The sequence below is a fragment of the Manis javanica genome, chromosome 1 (genome assembly GCF_040802235.1).
Source record: "Manis javanica isolate MJ-LG chromosome 1, MJ_LKY, whole genome shotgun sequence".
Lineage (NCBI taxonomy): Eukaryota > Metazoa > Chordata > Mammalia > Pholidota > Manidae > Manis > Manis javanica.
In genome coordinates, this window is record NC_133156.1 from 97,137,602 (window position 1) to 97,151,413 (window position 13,812).

The window sequence follows — 13,812 nt, forward strand, 5'->3', positions numbered from 1 at the left end:
AACAGTCTCTGTAATAAGCATTAACATATCTGCCTCCCAAGTCGTATCAAGTGGCTGAACCAATAATAGTGGTTAAAACATGGTTTAAAAGGGTTAAAAAAGCCCTTTTCAAATCCTTTAAAAATGCCTGAGTGCATAATTTGACCTTACAAATAAGCTAAGTAGAAATACAGGTGTTGTGTTAATCACTGATATTATCCCAGAAGCCATTTTGCAATAAAATTAGTATAAAGATTTATGTCTATTTTTTCATTTGCCTGAATTTTCTATGATAAGGAAATAAAAAACGTGGTGCTTCTGATAGTTCCTGACCGTTGCAGGTTTCAAACGTAGGCTAAGAACACCTCTTGGCAGGAAAGCTGAAAAGAGGTTTCCAGATATCTAAGATTTGTTGAACTAGAGAATCTGAAGATACCTCTGTCTTTGTGATTCCATGATTCTATTTAGTCTGATACTCCATTGTGAGTTCGTGAAAATACACTGTTACATGTAACAAAATGATAGGTTTACAATGCAGTCATATGGTCTTTAATCACTGGGTTAAATGTATGTATGGATTTTACAAATAACATTGATTGTATACTGAATAAATAGATAATACAGTCAGCAGACATTTCAGTAACAGCTCTTTGAAAATTAAAATGATCAAACTTACCTTCCAAAGTGTCGCTTCAGAGGAAGCCTTCCAATATCTTGGATAAAAGAAATCTGAGCTGAAACAGAGATTTTAAAACAGCTTTAAACAGACATTTCTCCAAAGAAGATAAATAATGGCCAATCAACACATAAAAGTTGCTCAAAATCACCAATCATCAGGAAAATGCAAACCAAAACCAATGTGCACCCCTTAGGATAACTACTAAAAACAAAACCCCTCCAAAAAAAATCAGACACACAAAACAAAAAGGTTTGGCAAGAATGTGGAGAAATTGGAACCCTTGTTCCAATTATATTGCTGATGGGAAATATAACATGGTGTAGCTGCTATGGAAAAGAGTAAAGCAGTTCCTCAAAAGTTAAAAACAGGATTACTATAGGACCCAGCAACTCCACTTCTGAGTACACACCCAAAAGGACTGACAGCAGGACCTCAAAGAGTTATTTGTACACTCATGTTCACAGCATTACTCACAACAGCCAAAATGTGGAAACAACGGTCTGACAGATGAATGGGTAAACAAAACATGGTATACATATAAAATGAAGTATTTTCAACCCTAACAAGGAAATTCTGACACATACTATAACATGGATACACCTTGATGACAAACCAAGAGAAATAAGACACTCACAAAAAGACAAGTATTGTATGAATCCCCTTATGTGAGGTACCTAGAGTAGTCAAATTCATAGATAGGAGGCAGGTGGTGGTGGTGGTGTTGGGAGGTGAGAGTTGGTGTTCAGTGTGTGTAGTCTCAATTTCAGAAGATGACAAATTTCTGAAGACTAGTTGCACAACAAGGTGAATATACTTAGCACTACTGATCTATATACTTTAAAATGGTTTAACATCATAAATTTTATGTACTGAGAAAATATATTCAAAAAAATCTAACAGCGAGAGTCTGTGGCATATTAGGCATGACCTGCTCCTTTCCTTCTTCAGTTTCAGGGAGACTGTATTCCACTTGAGTGCAGCCAAGAACATACGGCTCCCTCCTGGTGAGTGTGGCCAGCCAAGAGTTTGAGGCTCCCTATCTCAACCCATCCTCCATCCACAACATGGAAGCTCTACCCCAGTGGCATAGCAGACTAAAAATACTGCTTCCTCCTCGAACTGCAATGGCCATAGCCCCTCCCCATTTGTAGAGCAGAGGGTCCATACTAGGAGAGAACAAGCTAAACTGAGACTACCTCCAGTTGAGCACCCTTTGAGAATAGCGGCTCAGAGATTTTTGCCGAGGGCAAAGAGGCATTCCACAGGAAAAGAGAGTTTAGAAGTTGTACCCAAAGGAACCAACTTTACTTGAAACACAGTAAGGGGAAGCTCAAACTTAAGGGCCCTCTTGAAATCAATGGTTCCTTTTAAGTAACAGCTTTGCTAAACATCAGCCAGCTAGTGTTCATCAGCAAGAACCAGAAAGAGACAACTGAGAAGTCTTCCTTGGATCAGAACAAACCAAACTGAAGGAAAGCCTACAAGGTAACTGTCCTTTATGCTTCAAAAATGTCATGGATGAAAAAGACTAAGATACTGCTCAGATCAAAGTAGACTAGAGAGACACGGCAACTGAATAACCAAATATATCATGACCTTGCACTGGATTCTGGACAAGAAAGAACAAGTTTTTGTTATTTTACAAAGAACATTATTAGGACAACTGGCAAAATTTGCATTGAGTCTATAAATTAGATGGTAGTAGTGTATCAATACTAATTTTCTGATTTTGATGTTTATACTGTCATTACATATGAGAATGTTCTTGTCTTCACAAGTACAGCTTAAGTGTTTAAAAATGGGCATCATGTGTTTAATTTACTTAAATATAGTTCAGAAAAAACATGTATGTGTGTACGTGCATGTATGAAGAGAGACAAAGAGAAAAAAAAATACACTAAAAATTGATCAATTTGGAAACCTGGTTAAAAATACACAAGAATTCTTCTGTACCATTCTTGCAACTTTTAAAGTTAAAAAAAATTAGTATAATCTTTACTCTTAAAAGCCACAGATGAAACTGATTGAAAGAAAGCAGACATTTGCTATCCTAAGTTCATAAAAAGACCAGCTTCACTAGACATAAATTGTGAAAGTGTGTACTGCCACAGTTATGTTAATTTCTTTAGCATTATTTATAATCTCAAAACTTGGACCAGTTCCAGTATTAGCGGATATTGCTTGTAATACTGAAATCAACTAAAATTACCCATCAATAAGGTTAAATAAAAACACAAATTTGAAAAAATATGAGTTATGTTTTAATGTTTAATGATGCCATCTGGGATCCAGACTCACTTCTGCTCTGCCGCTTTTTGAAGCATCTATAATAGTGCTTGGCACTATATAGGTGTTCAGTAAATGTATGTTGAATGAAAGAATCAATGTGTTAATCATTACCCTGAAGCTTATTACCTAATAGCTATAAGACTAGCCTAATGACCTGCAGATTCATGTTCCCAGCATGAAGAACAGAGCAGAAAGGAGTGTGATGCCTATATCAAAAACACCAGAAACCCTCGGCTTTCATTTGCATCGGACTGACTCATTTGGCCACCTGATTGCAAGGGAATTTGGAAAGTATTTTTAGCTAGGCACATTATCACCCTGAAAAAAGAAACAAAACAGTTCCTTACTCAAGACAAAGAGAATAGGTACCGCATCCCTCTGTGTAGAAGGCAAAATAAGTTAGGGCCCCAGGATGAGTAAGAAAAGGCACCATCTCTAAGAAGACTGAAGTTAACAAGGAGATAGAAGTAGAACACAGCCGTAATACAGGGAAGAGTATGACAGTGATCATGCACGTAGTTCAGACAAAGTGCTCTGGGAAATCAAAGGCAGAAAAGACATCTATTAAGGAGAACTGAATGCCTTTGTAGAATAAAACTTTTGAGGTTTTAAAGATGCCTAAGATTGTTCACAAGCAGCAAATGCACAATAGTATATTCTCACCGGAAAAATACCAGCCAAAGCAATTAGGCAATATCTGGTGCCTGAGGGACAGTAAATGAGGACTGCAGTCTCTCCAAATCAGGGTCTATTTGGAGATAAAGCTAGAAACATAAATTTGGATATCACAGGGGCATTGAATGCTGGGTAAAGAATTCAAACTTAATTCAATTGACAAATGAGACAATGAAGGATTTGGGGCAAAGAAATGACAAGACAGATGTGGTACTTTTTCTCCACTTTATTGAGATATAATTGTATGATACTGTGATTTATAATAGGAAATATGTGTTTGGTCTTTATGCCCATTTCTGGCACAAAGCTCCTAAAACTCTTCAAATTTCCTAAGCAGTGAGAGTGGCAAAGATGTCTTTTGTTATGTTAATGATGCAACTTCTAGCAGCACCCAAGGATGCGTGCCCATTGCCAGGAAGACCAGCCATGTGATTAGAGAGTTGGACCTCTCAGTCTGGCTCCCCTGACCTCCAGGGATGGGAGAGGGGCTGGGGGCTGAACCAACTATCAATGGCCAATGACTTATCAGTCATGACTATGCAATAATGCCTCCATAAAAACTCAATAGGAATGGGTTCAGAGAGCTTCTGGGTTGGTGAGCACTTGGAGATGCTGGGAGAGTGGCACCTAGAGAGGGCATGGAAGCTCCGGGCCCTTCTCCATACCTTGTCCTGTGCATGTATTCCATCTGGCTGTTCACTGAATTATATCCTTTTATAATAAACTGGTTATTAGTAAGTAAAAAAATATATATATATGAGTTATATTTGAATATACTTTAGCATTGCTACTGTAATGGACTATATGTGTCACCTCAAATTCATTATTTTGAAACCCTGATCCCCCAAGGCAATGGTTTTAGGAGGTGGAGCCTTGTGAGGATAATTAGGTCATGAGGGTGAAGCCCTCATGAATGGGATCAGAGTCCTTACAAAAGGAACCAAAACAGAGGTCTCTCGTGCTCTGCTCTGCACCATATGAGAATACAAGGACAAGATTGCCATCTGCACACTGGAAACAGTTACTCACCAGACACTGGATCTACTGATACCTTCACTTTGGACTTTCCAGCATCTTGAGCTGCTTGGGCAGTAATTTGTAAAATATGGGGTGCCATTCATCTTACTACACTGATAGACAGTGACTGCCTATCAGATGGATGGGGGGTGAGAACTTGATAATATGGGTGAATGCTGAAACCACAATGCTGTTCATGTGAAACCTTTATAAGATCGTGTATCAATGATACTTTAATAAAAATTAAAAATGTATGGGGCACTATTTATGGTTAGGTGACATAAGCTAATTACAGTTTGTATCTATTATTTGTACATGAACAGAAAAAAGCCTGGAACAATTCACCGCCAATCTGTCAATAGGAATTACCTGAGGTTATAGAAGACTTTCAATTTTTTACTTTATATATCTTCTGTATCATTTGATTTTTTTTATCATGTTATCATTGATATACAATCTGATTTCTTTCTTTTTTAATCAAAAAGCATGTATTAATTCTGGGTCAAAAAATAAAGGGGAAAAACCCAAGTCTCACTAGTATATGGTAATTAGTCAACCAATAAAAAGGTAGTATTAAACACTACTTCTTAGGGAAAATAAAAACCCATGTTATTACCTTGATTTCTCATTGGAATGGTTAGCAAAGCAAGGTAGGGCAACAGCTGAGTCTGGAGGCACAAAGCTGGTAAGCAGAAGTCAGAAAACAGTGCTTTTGCTGCCAGGCAATTTTCCCGATACTGCAACAGAAGAAAAAAAAGATAAAGTAGAAAGTAAAATGAAAAATATGCATATGTATTCCCAGACAAACTAAGTTTACTGTATCACAAAGTATGTGAGTTTATATACTACAAATGTACTTTTAAGAGTTTATCTAATTAGTCCTTTAAAATGTCCCAGCATTATGTAATGAAGCATTTTAACTACACAACCACTTCACATTTGAAATCAGAGCAATATAAAAAAAAAAAAAAGACTAAGATAGTAGGAAAGAAAACTTAACACAAGAAATCTGTTTATGAGCATACACACATCACAAATTATGTGAGGATATTGTTTCTCAATGAAAGAATTTATTTTCTTCAGTTGACATAGGCACAGTATTAGGCTGACGAGGAGAGAAACAATCTCTGCCTTCATGAAGCTTATAGACTTAGAGAGGTAATTCATAGGTAATTATAATGCAAAATAAATATATGTGCTATAAAGAGCAAATAAGTTAATAAGGGACATAAATAACTTAAAAGTCATGAAATTCTCCAAGAAATCTGTTGGAAAAACTTTCCTTTGGTAATGAATTATAGGCTCATACTTGGCCTAATGATTTTAAAACTGGAAGATTATCTTAAGAGATGACATAGTCCAGGAGGTCACAAATTCAGATGCTATAGGAGTCAGGCAGGTAGTATAAATCAGTGCAGTGGAATAGCTGGGAACAGTGGCACCCATCTTTAAGAGGCAGATATTATTCAGCTTGAGTAGATTGCTGCCATGTAAATATATGGACCAGTGTTACCATTCCCTTTTTAGGAGATTCCAGAAATTTTGAAGCCAGAAATCCACATCTGAGTTTTAATTATTATACCAATTTTTAAAAACTGGCAATTCATTAAAAAAAAAGTCTGTGTGTGCTGTATTCAATTTGTGGACCACCTGTTTCTGACCTCTATTTCAATCCTCTACATTTAGAGCTGTGGAAACTACGTGCATACTAGGTAAAGTAACTTGTCTCGAGGGTCAGGGACAAAGCTAGGATTGATTTCCAATTGAAACTAAAATATGATTATACTTTAATTTCAGTAATAGTCAACCAATAAAATGTGTGCTTTCAAATTTTGACTGTTTTTCCTTAAGTGATTAAGCATTTAAGAAAACTCCTTTTTATATGTTATCATAATTCTAAGAAAATTGTGGGCCTTAACAACTATTTCTAAGAATAAAATGTCATTTTTCTTTTTCAACTTAAAAAATAAAATAACAGGTTTATCGAGATATAATTCACATACCATAAAGTTCACCTGTTGAAAGTATACTTTACCTTTTTATTTATTAGAAACCACTGGGGTTTGTGCAAGGGTCGAAAGCTTGATCCTCCTCCTTGGCAATGAGCAAATGCTCGGGCTTTGTTGGAATGTATCACACCTCTTGTAGCTATAGATGTACTATATTCCCTGAGTAAGGCGCGGGTCTGAAAAAGGTGACAAGATGCGAAATAAAGAAAATAAGAGATTTATAAAGCAGTACTATTGGTACTGACACCAAACAAAAAGACTATCCATATATAGTTACTGTATGTTCACTATTTTTAACATCACCACAGCCACAAAAATAATACACTATGCAATTAAAGCAAATTCAATAGAGATATAACAGTCAAATGCTATATGTGAACTCTGATTGGATCTTGGATGTGGTGGGCTAAACAACTTTAAATACATTTTTGAAACTGAGGAAATTGGAATAAGGACAGTATGTTACTGAATTAATGTTCATTTTTTTAGATGTGATAGCACTATTGTAGATGTAACAGAGCAACGTCCTCATGGCGTGTGTTTGCAATTACTTCTCAGTTATTCAGTCAAAACAAGTGTATAAATACACATAGATGAAGCAAATGTGGCAAAATGTGAAAAACTGGTGAACAAAAGTTAAAGGTATACAGGTATTCATTGTACTATTCTTTCAATTTGTGTATTGTATAAGTTGGAAAATTTCAAAATAAAAAAAAGCAATGTAAAAAAATTAAACACATCTGCTGAATTCTGCAACTCTAAATGTAACATAGAAACTGTATCATAAATGTTTATTTTTTCCTAATTTTATTAATGCTATTTCAATATTTATAACAGAGAAATATTAACATATCAAACAATACTGTCCAATAGAACTTCCTGTGATACAAATGTTTCATATCTGGGCTGTTCAATAAAGTACGTAATAGCCACACTGTAGCTATCAAATGCTGGAAATGTGGCTAAGGTGACCAAGGAACTCAATTATTAATTTAATTTAATTTAAATACCCACATGTGTATAGTGGCTACTACATTAGTCAGAACAGTGTTCAAATGTTAAAAAAAATAGACTTTTTCTCAGTGAAATAAGACAGGTGGAGAAAGACAAGTACCAAATGATTTCACTCATCTGTGGAGTATAAGAACAAAGGAAAAACTGAAGGAACAAAACAGCAGCAGAATCACAGAACCCAAGAAAGGACTAACAGTTACCAAAGGGAAAGGGACTGTGGAGGATGGGTGGGAAGGGAGGGAGAAGGCGGGAAGAAGAAAAGGGGCCTTACGATTAGCATGTATAATGTGGGGGGGTGGCACGGGGAGGGCTGTGCAACACAGAGAAGACAAGTAGTGATTTTACAGCATCTCACTACGCTGATGGACAATGACTAATGGGGTATGTGGGGGGGACTTGGTGAAGGGGGGAGTCTAGTAAACATAATGTTCCTCATGTAATTGTAGATTAATGATACCAAAATAAAAAACATAAAATAAATTAAAAAAATAAAAAATATAGACTTTTTCATAATTTCAAATTTGTAAAAAATAAAATTTTAAATTAGCAAAAGTATAGAAAAAAGCACACCTTTCTCTTCTATCTACTTTTCAATGCTTTTTAAAATTTCTGAATACATAAAATTAATTTAATCAGAAAATAACTTTACAAAAAGTTAGGGCTATATTATCACCAGAAAATCAGATTAACTGCTGAAGCTTCATTACAATCACTGGGTCGGATGAATTAATTTTATCATAATTATTAAGAAGTTACATAAAATAATGTCAAATAATTAGGACTAAAAGTAAACTTTCTCAACTTCGAAGAAATACTCATAAACAATCCATAATACATTTAAGTCAAATGGTCTTACATTCCAATCACCATTGAGGAGATCTGCAAAACTCAGAAATTCACTGGCTCTCACAAGATCATCCACTTCCATGAAGAAATCTATGTAGTTTTGGTGAAGATATAAATTAAATAATTCTCCTGGCATATGTGACATTTCTACTACTTCCTATAAAAAGAAGCATACACATATAATTTTGTTAAAAATGCAGTGGCCAAATGTATTATGCTCACAAATGTAAATCATATATATCCTATAAATAGTACTCAGTGGTATTAAAGACTTTACCTCAGGCTGAACAAGCATTGCATCCCGTTCATGCTCTGATAAATGTAAAGGCAATCGTGGTGAGTCTAACACTGTTAAAGATGCTCCTATAAAAAAATTTCTGGAATTATTAAAAGTAACACATTTTTTACAGTCATATAGCACCTCTTACTTGAAGGTTTTTCAATGCTTCAGGCATATATATGATGCCAAAAATACTAAGCAAACTGTTAAAATGAGAAATAAAACAACAAAGTTTATGTGAGTCACCTATTACATACGGAATTGCCTATCACTATCAGCAAGAACTAAATTTAGAATTCTGATGTCTGGATGGTGGCTTTTCCAGAATTAAAATACTCTGTTTCTCAAGTATTAGCCCTAGCTCTTTCTTGTAACAGAATACATGACATTTTAAAAAATGTGGTATTTTATTTCAGTTTTCAGATTCATACTAACAGATTAAAAAAGAAGTATGTCTTCTTACTTTTACAATAGAGTATTTTCCCCAAAGCTCTGAAGAGGAAGAGAGAAACATCTTTGCCACCAATAGCTTGGACCTCTTGATTTTCAAAACCTCTATCAGGTTTTCTCCTTTGTTTTGATTTTGACAGTGCAGCATCCAATTTCATGGCAGATGTTCCTTTTTTCCTTGGCCACAAATTGTTTCCTCCTAAAGGACAATATTTTTAAGATATTAAAATACAAAAATTAAGATAGAACATTTCAGATATAGTAACACTAAAAACTCTAAATATATTTTTCTAATAAACAATTATAAAATACATAAACTGAGTCAGAGTCCTCTATTAAAACAGAATGTCATCTGAACGTCTCTTATGACATTCAAATTTTCACATGTACAAATGACATTCTCTAATACAGTCATATCACCGTGATTTCTCACATGGTTACGTGCAAAGTATTTTTCTTGGTGCATGATATATATTAACTAATTTAATCTTCAGAACATTCTGTTAGCGGTCAATATACAGATTAAATAAATGAGATACAGAAGTTAAATAACGGGCTCAAGGTCATCAGCTAGTAAGCCAGGAAGCCTGGTTCTGTAATCCATGCTTAACAGCTGCTCTTATTACATCTCTACTGATTTGGGCAGTCTCCAATTTATGAATATGAGCCTGTGTACAGATTTCATTGGTAAATTTACTGCTTAAAACTCAGAATGTGTCACTTACGAACAGCAGCCTGGACTAGCAATAAGAACACAGGATCTGAGTTTGAATCCTAATGTTGTCTACCTCATTAGGCTGGTTTGAAAATTAAATGAAAAAACATAGTTGCTAACACAGTTCCTAACCCACTCAAAAATTATTTTCCTCCCTTTAAAATTTCTGAGCTCAGAGCAATAATGTTATAAATGGCAGTTAGGATCCCAAAAGGCAACCTTTTGCCTTCCCAACCTGTAATTACATGCATGCTTTACAGGAAAAAGCAAAGTTCTAGTTTCAGTTGTGTTAGGCTGCATTTCTCTACAGTTACTTTGAAAAACAAAGATGCAGACAAAATGAACAAGTTACATGTGTGGACAGAAACTAGGATTTCAGGTGGATTTTGAGAGCTCTAATGATGGCTTTTAAGGTCAATTTCTCAATGTTAAGCATGAAGTAGGTCACTTGTTGAATATTTTCTGATGAGCACTTGTGCAGCAGTAAAAATTTGACTCACTGTATTATTCATCCATAAAAAGAAAAATTCTGCCATTTGCAACAACATTGATGGATCCAGAGGGTGTTGTGCTCAGTGAAATAAGCCAGGGGGAGAAAGACAAATACTGTATTTCACTTATTTGTGGAATATAAAAACAAAGCAAAACAGAAGAAACAAAACAGCTTTAGACTCATAGACACTGAGAAGTGACTAGTGGTTATCAAGGGGGAAGGGAGTAGGTGGGAGAGGAGGGGTGGGGGCAGACTGTTGGACCACTGTGATGTACATTTGGCTAAAAATGTAACCTCACTGCCAGGCCTGGGGTTCTCTTTTTAATACAGTATGGCTATATATCCTTTTTACATATTAATAAAGGGAAATTAATTTATTAAACATATACACAAATTACTGTGAAATAAGTTAAAGAGTAAACCTACCTAAGCCAAATACTATTAAATTCATTAACAGCTAGTGATTTATTGAGCCCTTAATATGTATCAAGCACTGGAATAAACATTCTACAAGTATTACCTCACTTACTCTTCCCTGAAACCAGTTCTCACACAAAAGGTGATAAAATAGAGGCACAGAGAGATTAGGTCTCTTGTAAGATTAAATCACTGGTAGTGGCAGAGCCAGGATTTTCACCCAGGAAGTGTCATTCCAAATTAATTTGAATGGTAAAGTTCCAAACCATATAAATGAATCAGGTTTTGTCTCAAGTATGACATACTCATTCATAGGGTTGTATATGCATGTGTACATACATAATTCTATGCTACTGTCTCAATTATAAAGTAGTAAGTGGAGATGGGTATTTATCAATTATAAGTTAGAATATATTTAGTTTGATTTCATTTTATGAACAATTAAAAGCAACTTAGTCTCACCTATAAAATGCTATAAGAATGCATCCTCCATACTTACCTTTTGAAGAAGAAAACTGTAGGCTGTTTATTGCACTTCTAATATCACCAGAACATCCTTGACAGAGCAACTCCAGAGAAATTTTATCAGGGACAGTAGTATTTCCTCCATTCTAAATGAGAAAATTTAAAATTTAAAAACTATTTTCTAAAATGAACAAAAAATCCCCAAAGCCCATTTTCTAAATTTAATGGAAGTATATTAGTATCTTCCAAATATGAATGCTAAAAAGCCACCAGTATGCTTATGAGGTACAAGTGTCAACAACTTACCACAGTTTGAAGTAAAATTTCAAGAGGTATAAAATATTGTTTGACTTGCAGTAGGTTATATTTTGAAGTTCTCTCTCACTATATAAACACATGTGTACATATACACACATACACGTTACATGTTTACATATTAACATATACATGCATGTGCATACACACATGTATATGTTCATATATATACACACACACAGACCTCAAAACACAATATAAAGCTGAGTACACAAAAAAATTTGACAAATCTTTGAAATTTACATGAAAAATCCTACACTGGGGTTTTCAACATATTAATAGTCTGTGGAGTATTAAAAAGTCACAATTCCATCAACTCATATTTAAAGTCTAAGCTTCATATGGATATTTAAGACACATAAAATGCATTTATATTTTTTAAAGAAATTATGCAAATTAAAAAAATATATAAAATATCACATATCATACCCTTTGTAGTTCAAGTGTAAGGCAAGAAAAATTTACTGGTCTCTCCTCGCTCAGAAACTCTTACTGATTTATTAGCAACATGACTGAAGTTGAACTCATTTGATGGTTCACATGAATATGAACTAAACTTTGTCACAACTGTTAACATTCTGGTACCTTTCCAGACCATTTCTTGTACAAATATCTTTAAGTATATCTAGTATCTGTAAGTATATATATAGATACACAGAGTTAATTTTAAAAATATAAGTAGAATCATGTATGTATTTTTCTCTGACTGATTGTTTTTACTTACACTATTCTTTTGTGATGTGTTAATACCTTTAAATCTATTTAACGAAAAAAATGTTATGGATATTCCATGATTTAATATTTCCCCCAATGAAGGGGGACTGACATTGTTTCCAATTTTTCAATGGAAATTTCAAATTTCCCTACTTGCCAACATGCATGACTTTCTGTAGAAGTAGAGTGCCCTCCAAAGTGTCTACAACAACTAGCTACTTTTGTTTTTCCTACCAATAGTATGTGAGAGTGCTTTTCCATATCTTTGGCAATCCTGTTGATCAGTAGTTTAAATTTTTTGCAAAGATACATGACAAATGTATCTGGCTTAAATATGAATTTCTGTGATTACAAGAAGGGCAGAAATCTGTTTCTCTGATGTTTACTAGCCATCTGTACTTCATTAAGTATTGGCTTCTGTTTTTAGTCTTTGTGGGCACATTTTTATATATCCAGGTGTTAATATTTTACCTGTTATATAAATTATAAGTATTTTCTTTCATTCTTATGCTTGTCTTTTAACTTTGCTTACCATGCCTTCTGTCATTTCCTAAGTTTTTCAATTTTTTTTTCAGGTAAATCCATGCCTTTCAGGCTTTTGTTTCTTGCTTAGGAAGAATTTCCCCCAACCCAAAGTCAGTATTTTTTCCTAATAGTCTTCCAATTTTGATTTTTGCATTTAAACCTTTAATTACCTGGGAATTATTTTTGTGCAGAGTCTGATATAAAGATGCAACATTATGTTTTTCTAAATGGGTGTCCAATTGTTCCAACACCACTTATTAACCATAATAGTCTACTTTCCCAAGTGATGTAAAATGCACACCCATCATATACAATTCCCAGTTACGTGTGTTGATCTATTACTGTGCTGTCTTATTTTGTTCTTCTGCCTATTACTGTGCCAAGACCACATGGTTGTAATTTCCATAGTTTTATATTTTGTTCTAATCCCCACAGCAAATCTTTTTGTTTTTTACAAAATATTCTTGCTCATGTCCATGAATTTCTCTTCCAGATTAACTTCATTTTTATTGTAAATACATTTAAAAATTATTTTGAGATGAGTGCTTGTTTCTGAAAAATCCTTGATATGGATTACTCGCCAAAAAGGAAATGTAATTTGAAATCACGATCCTTTGGAGTTGAAGGAAATACCACAGATGTTAATTACTATGAACATGAAAATGTGGCTGAAATGTGTGATCAGTTCTTTCCACAAATTACATAATTCATGATGTCAGATTTCCTATAGAAATAGGGAAACATCTATATAAACTAAAAAAAAAATTTAAGATACTTAACACTCTTTTAACGAGATCACTTAAGATGTTAATACATTTTCTTAATTTAATTAACGAAGGCATAGAATGCTAGAGATTAAACTCTTTAGATCTTCCTATACTATCATTATCACCCCTGGAGACCCAGACAGTATCATAACATTTGATTTTG

General features: G+C 34.3%; 1 protein-coding gene across 4 annotated transcripts in view; it reads right to left on the reverse strand.

Annotated features, from left to right (window-relative positions):
- Window positions 1–13,812, reverse strand: part of RAD17 (RAD17 checkpoint clamp loader component) — a 41,698-nt gene that overhangs the window by 1,579 nt on the left and 26,307 nt on the right. For all 4 annotated transcript variants that reach the window (XM_073235435.1, XM_073235432.1, XM_073235444.1 and 1 more), the window contains 7 exons: window positions 11,363–11,474; window positions 9,252–9,437; window positions 8,786–8,871; window positions 8,519–8,665; window positions 6,675–6,824; window positions 5,256–5,376; window positions 656–713 (listed from right to left, as the gene is read on the reverse strand). In XM_073235435.1, the coding sequence (XP_073091536.1) occupies window positions 656–713; window positions 5,256–5,376; window positions 6,675–6,824; window positions 8,519–8,665; window positions 8,786–8,871; window positions 9,252–9,437; window positions 11,363–11,474 (860 nt within the window). The remainder of the gene's footprint in view (window positions 1–655; window positions 714–5,255; window positions 5,377–6,674; window positions 6,825–8,518; window positions 8,666–8,785; window positions 8,872–9,251; window positions 9,438–11,362; window positions 11,475–13,812) is intronic.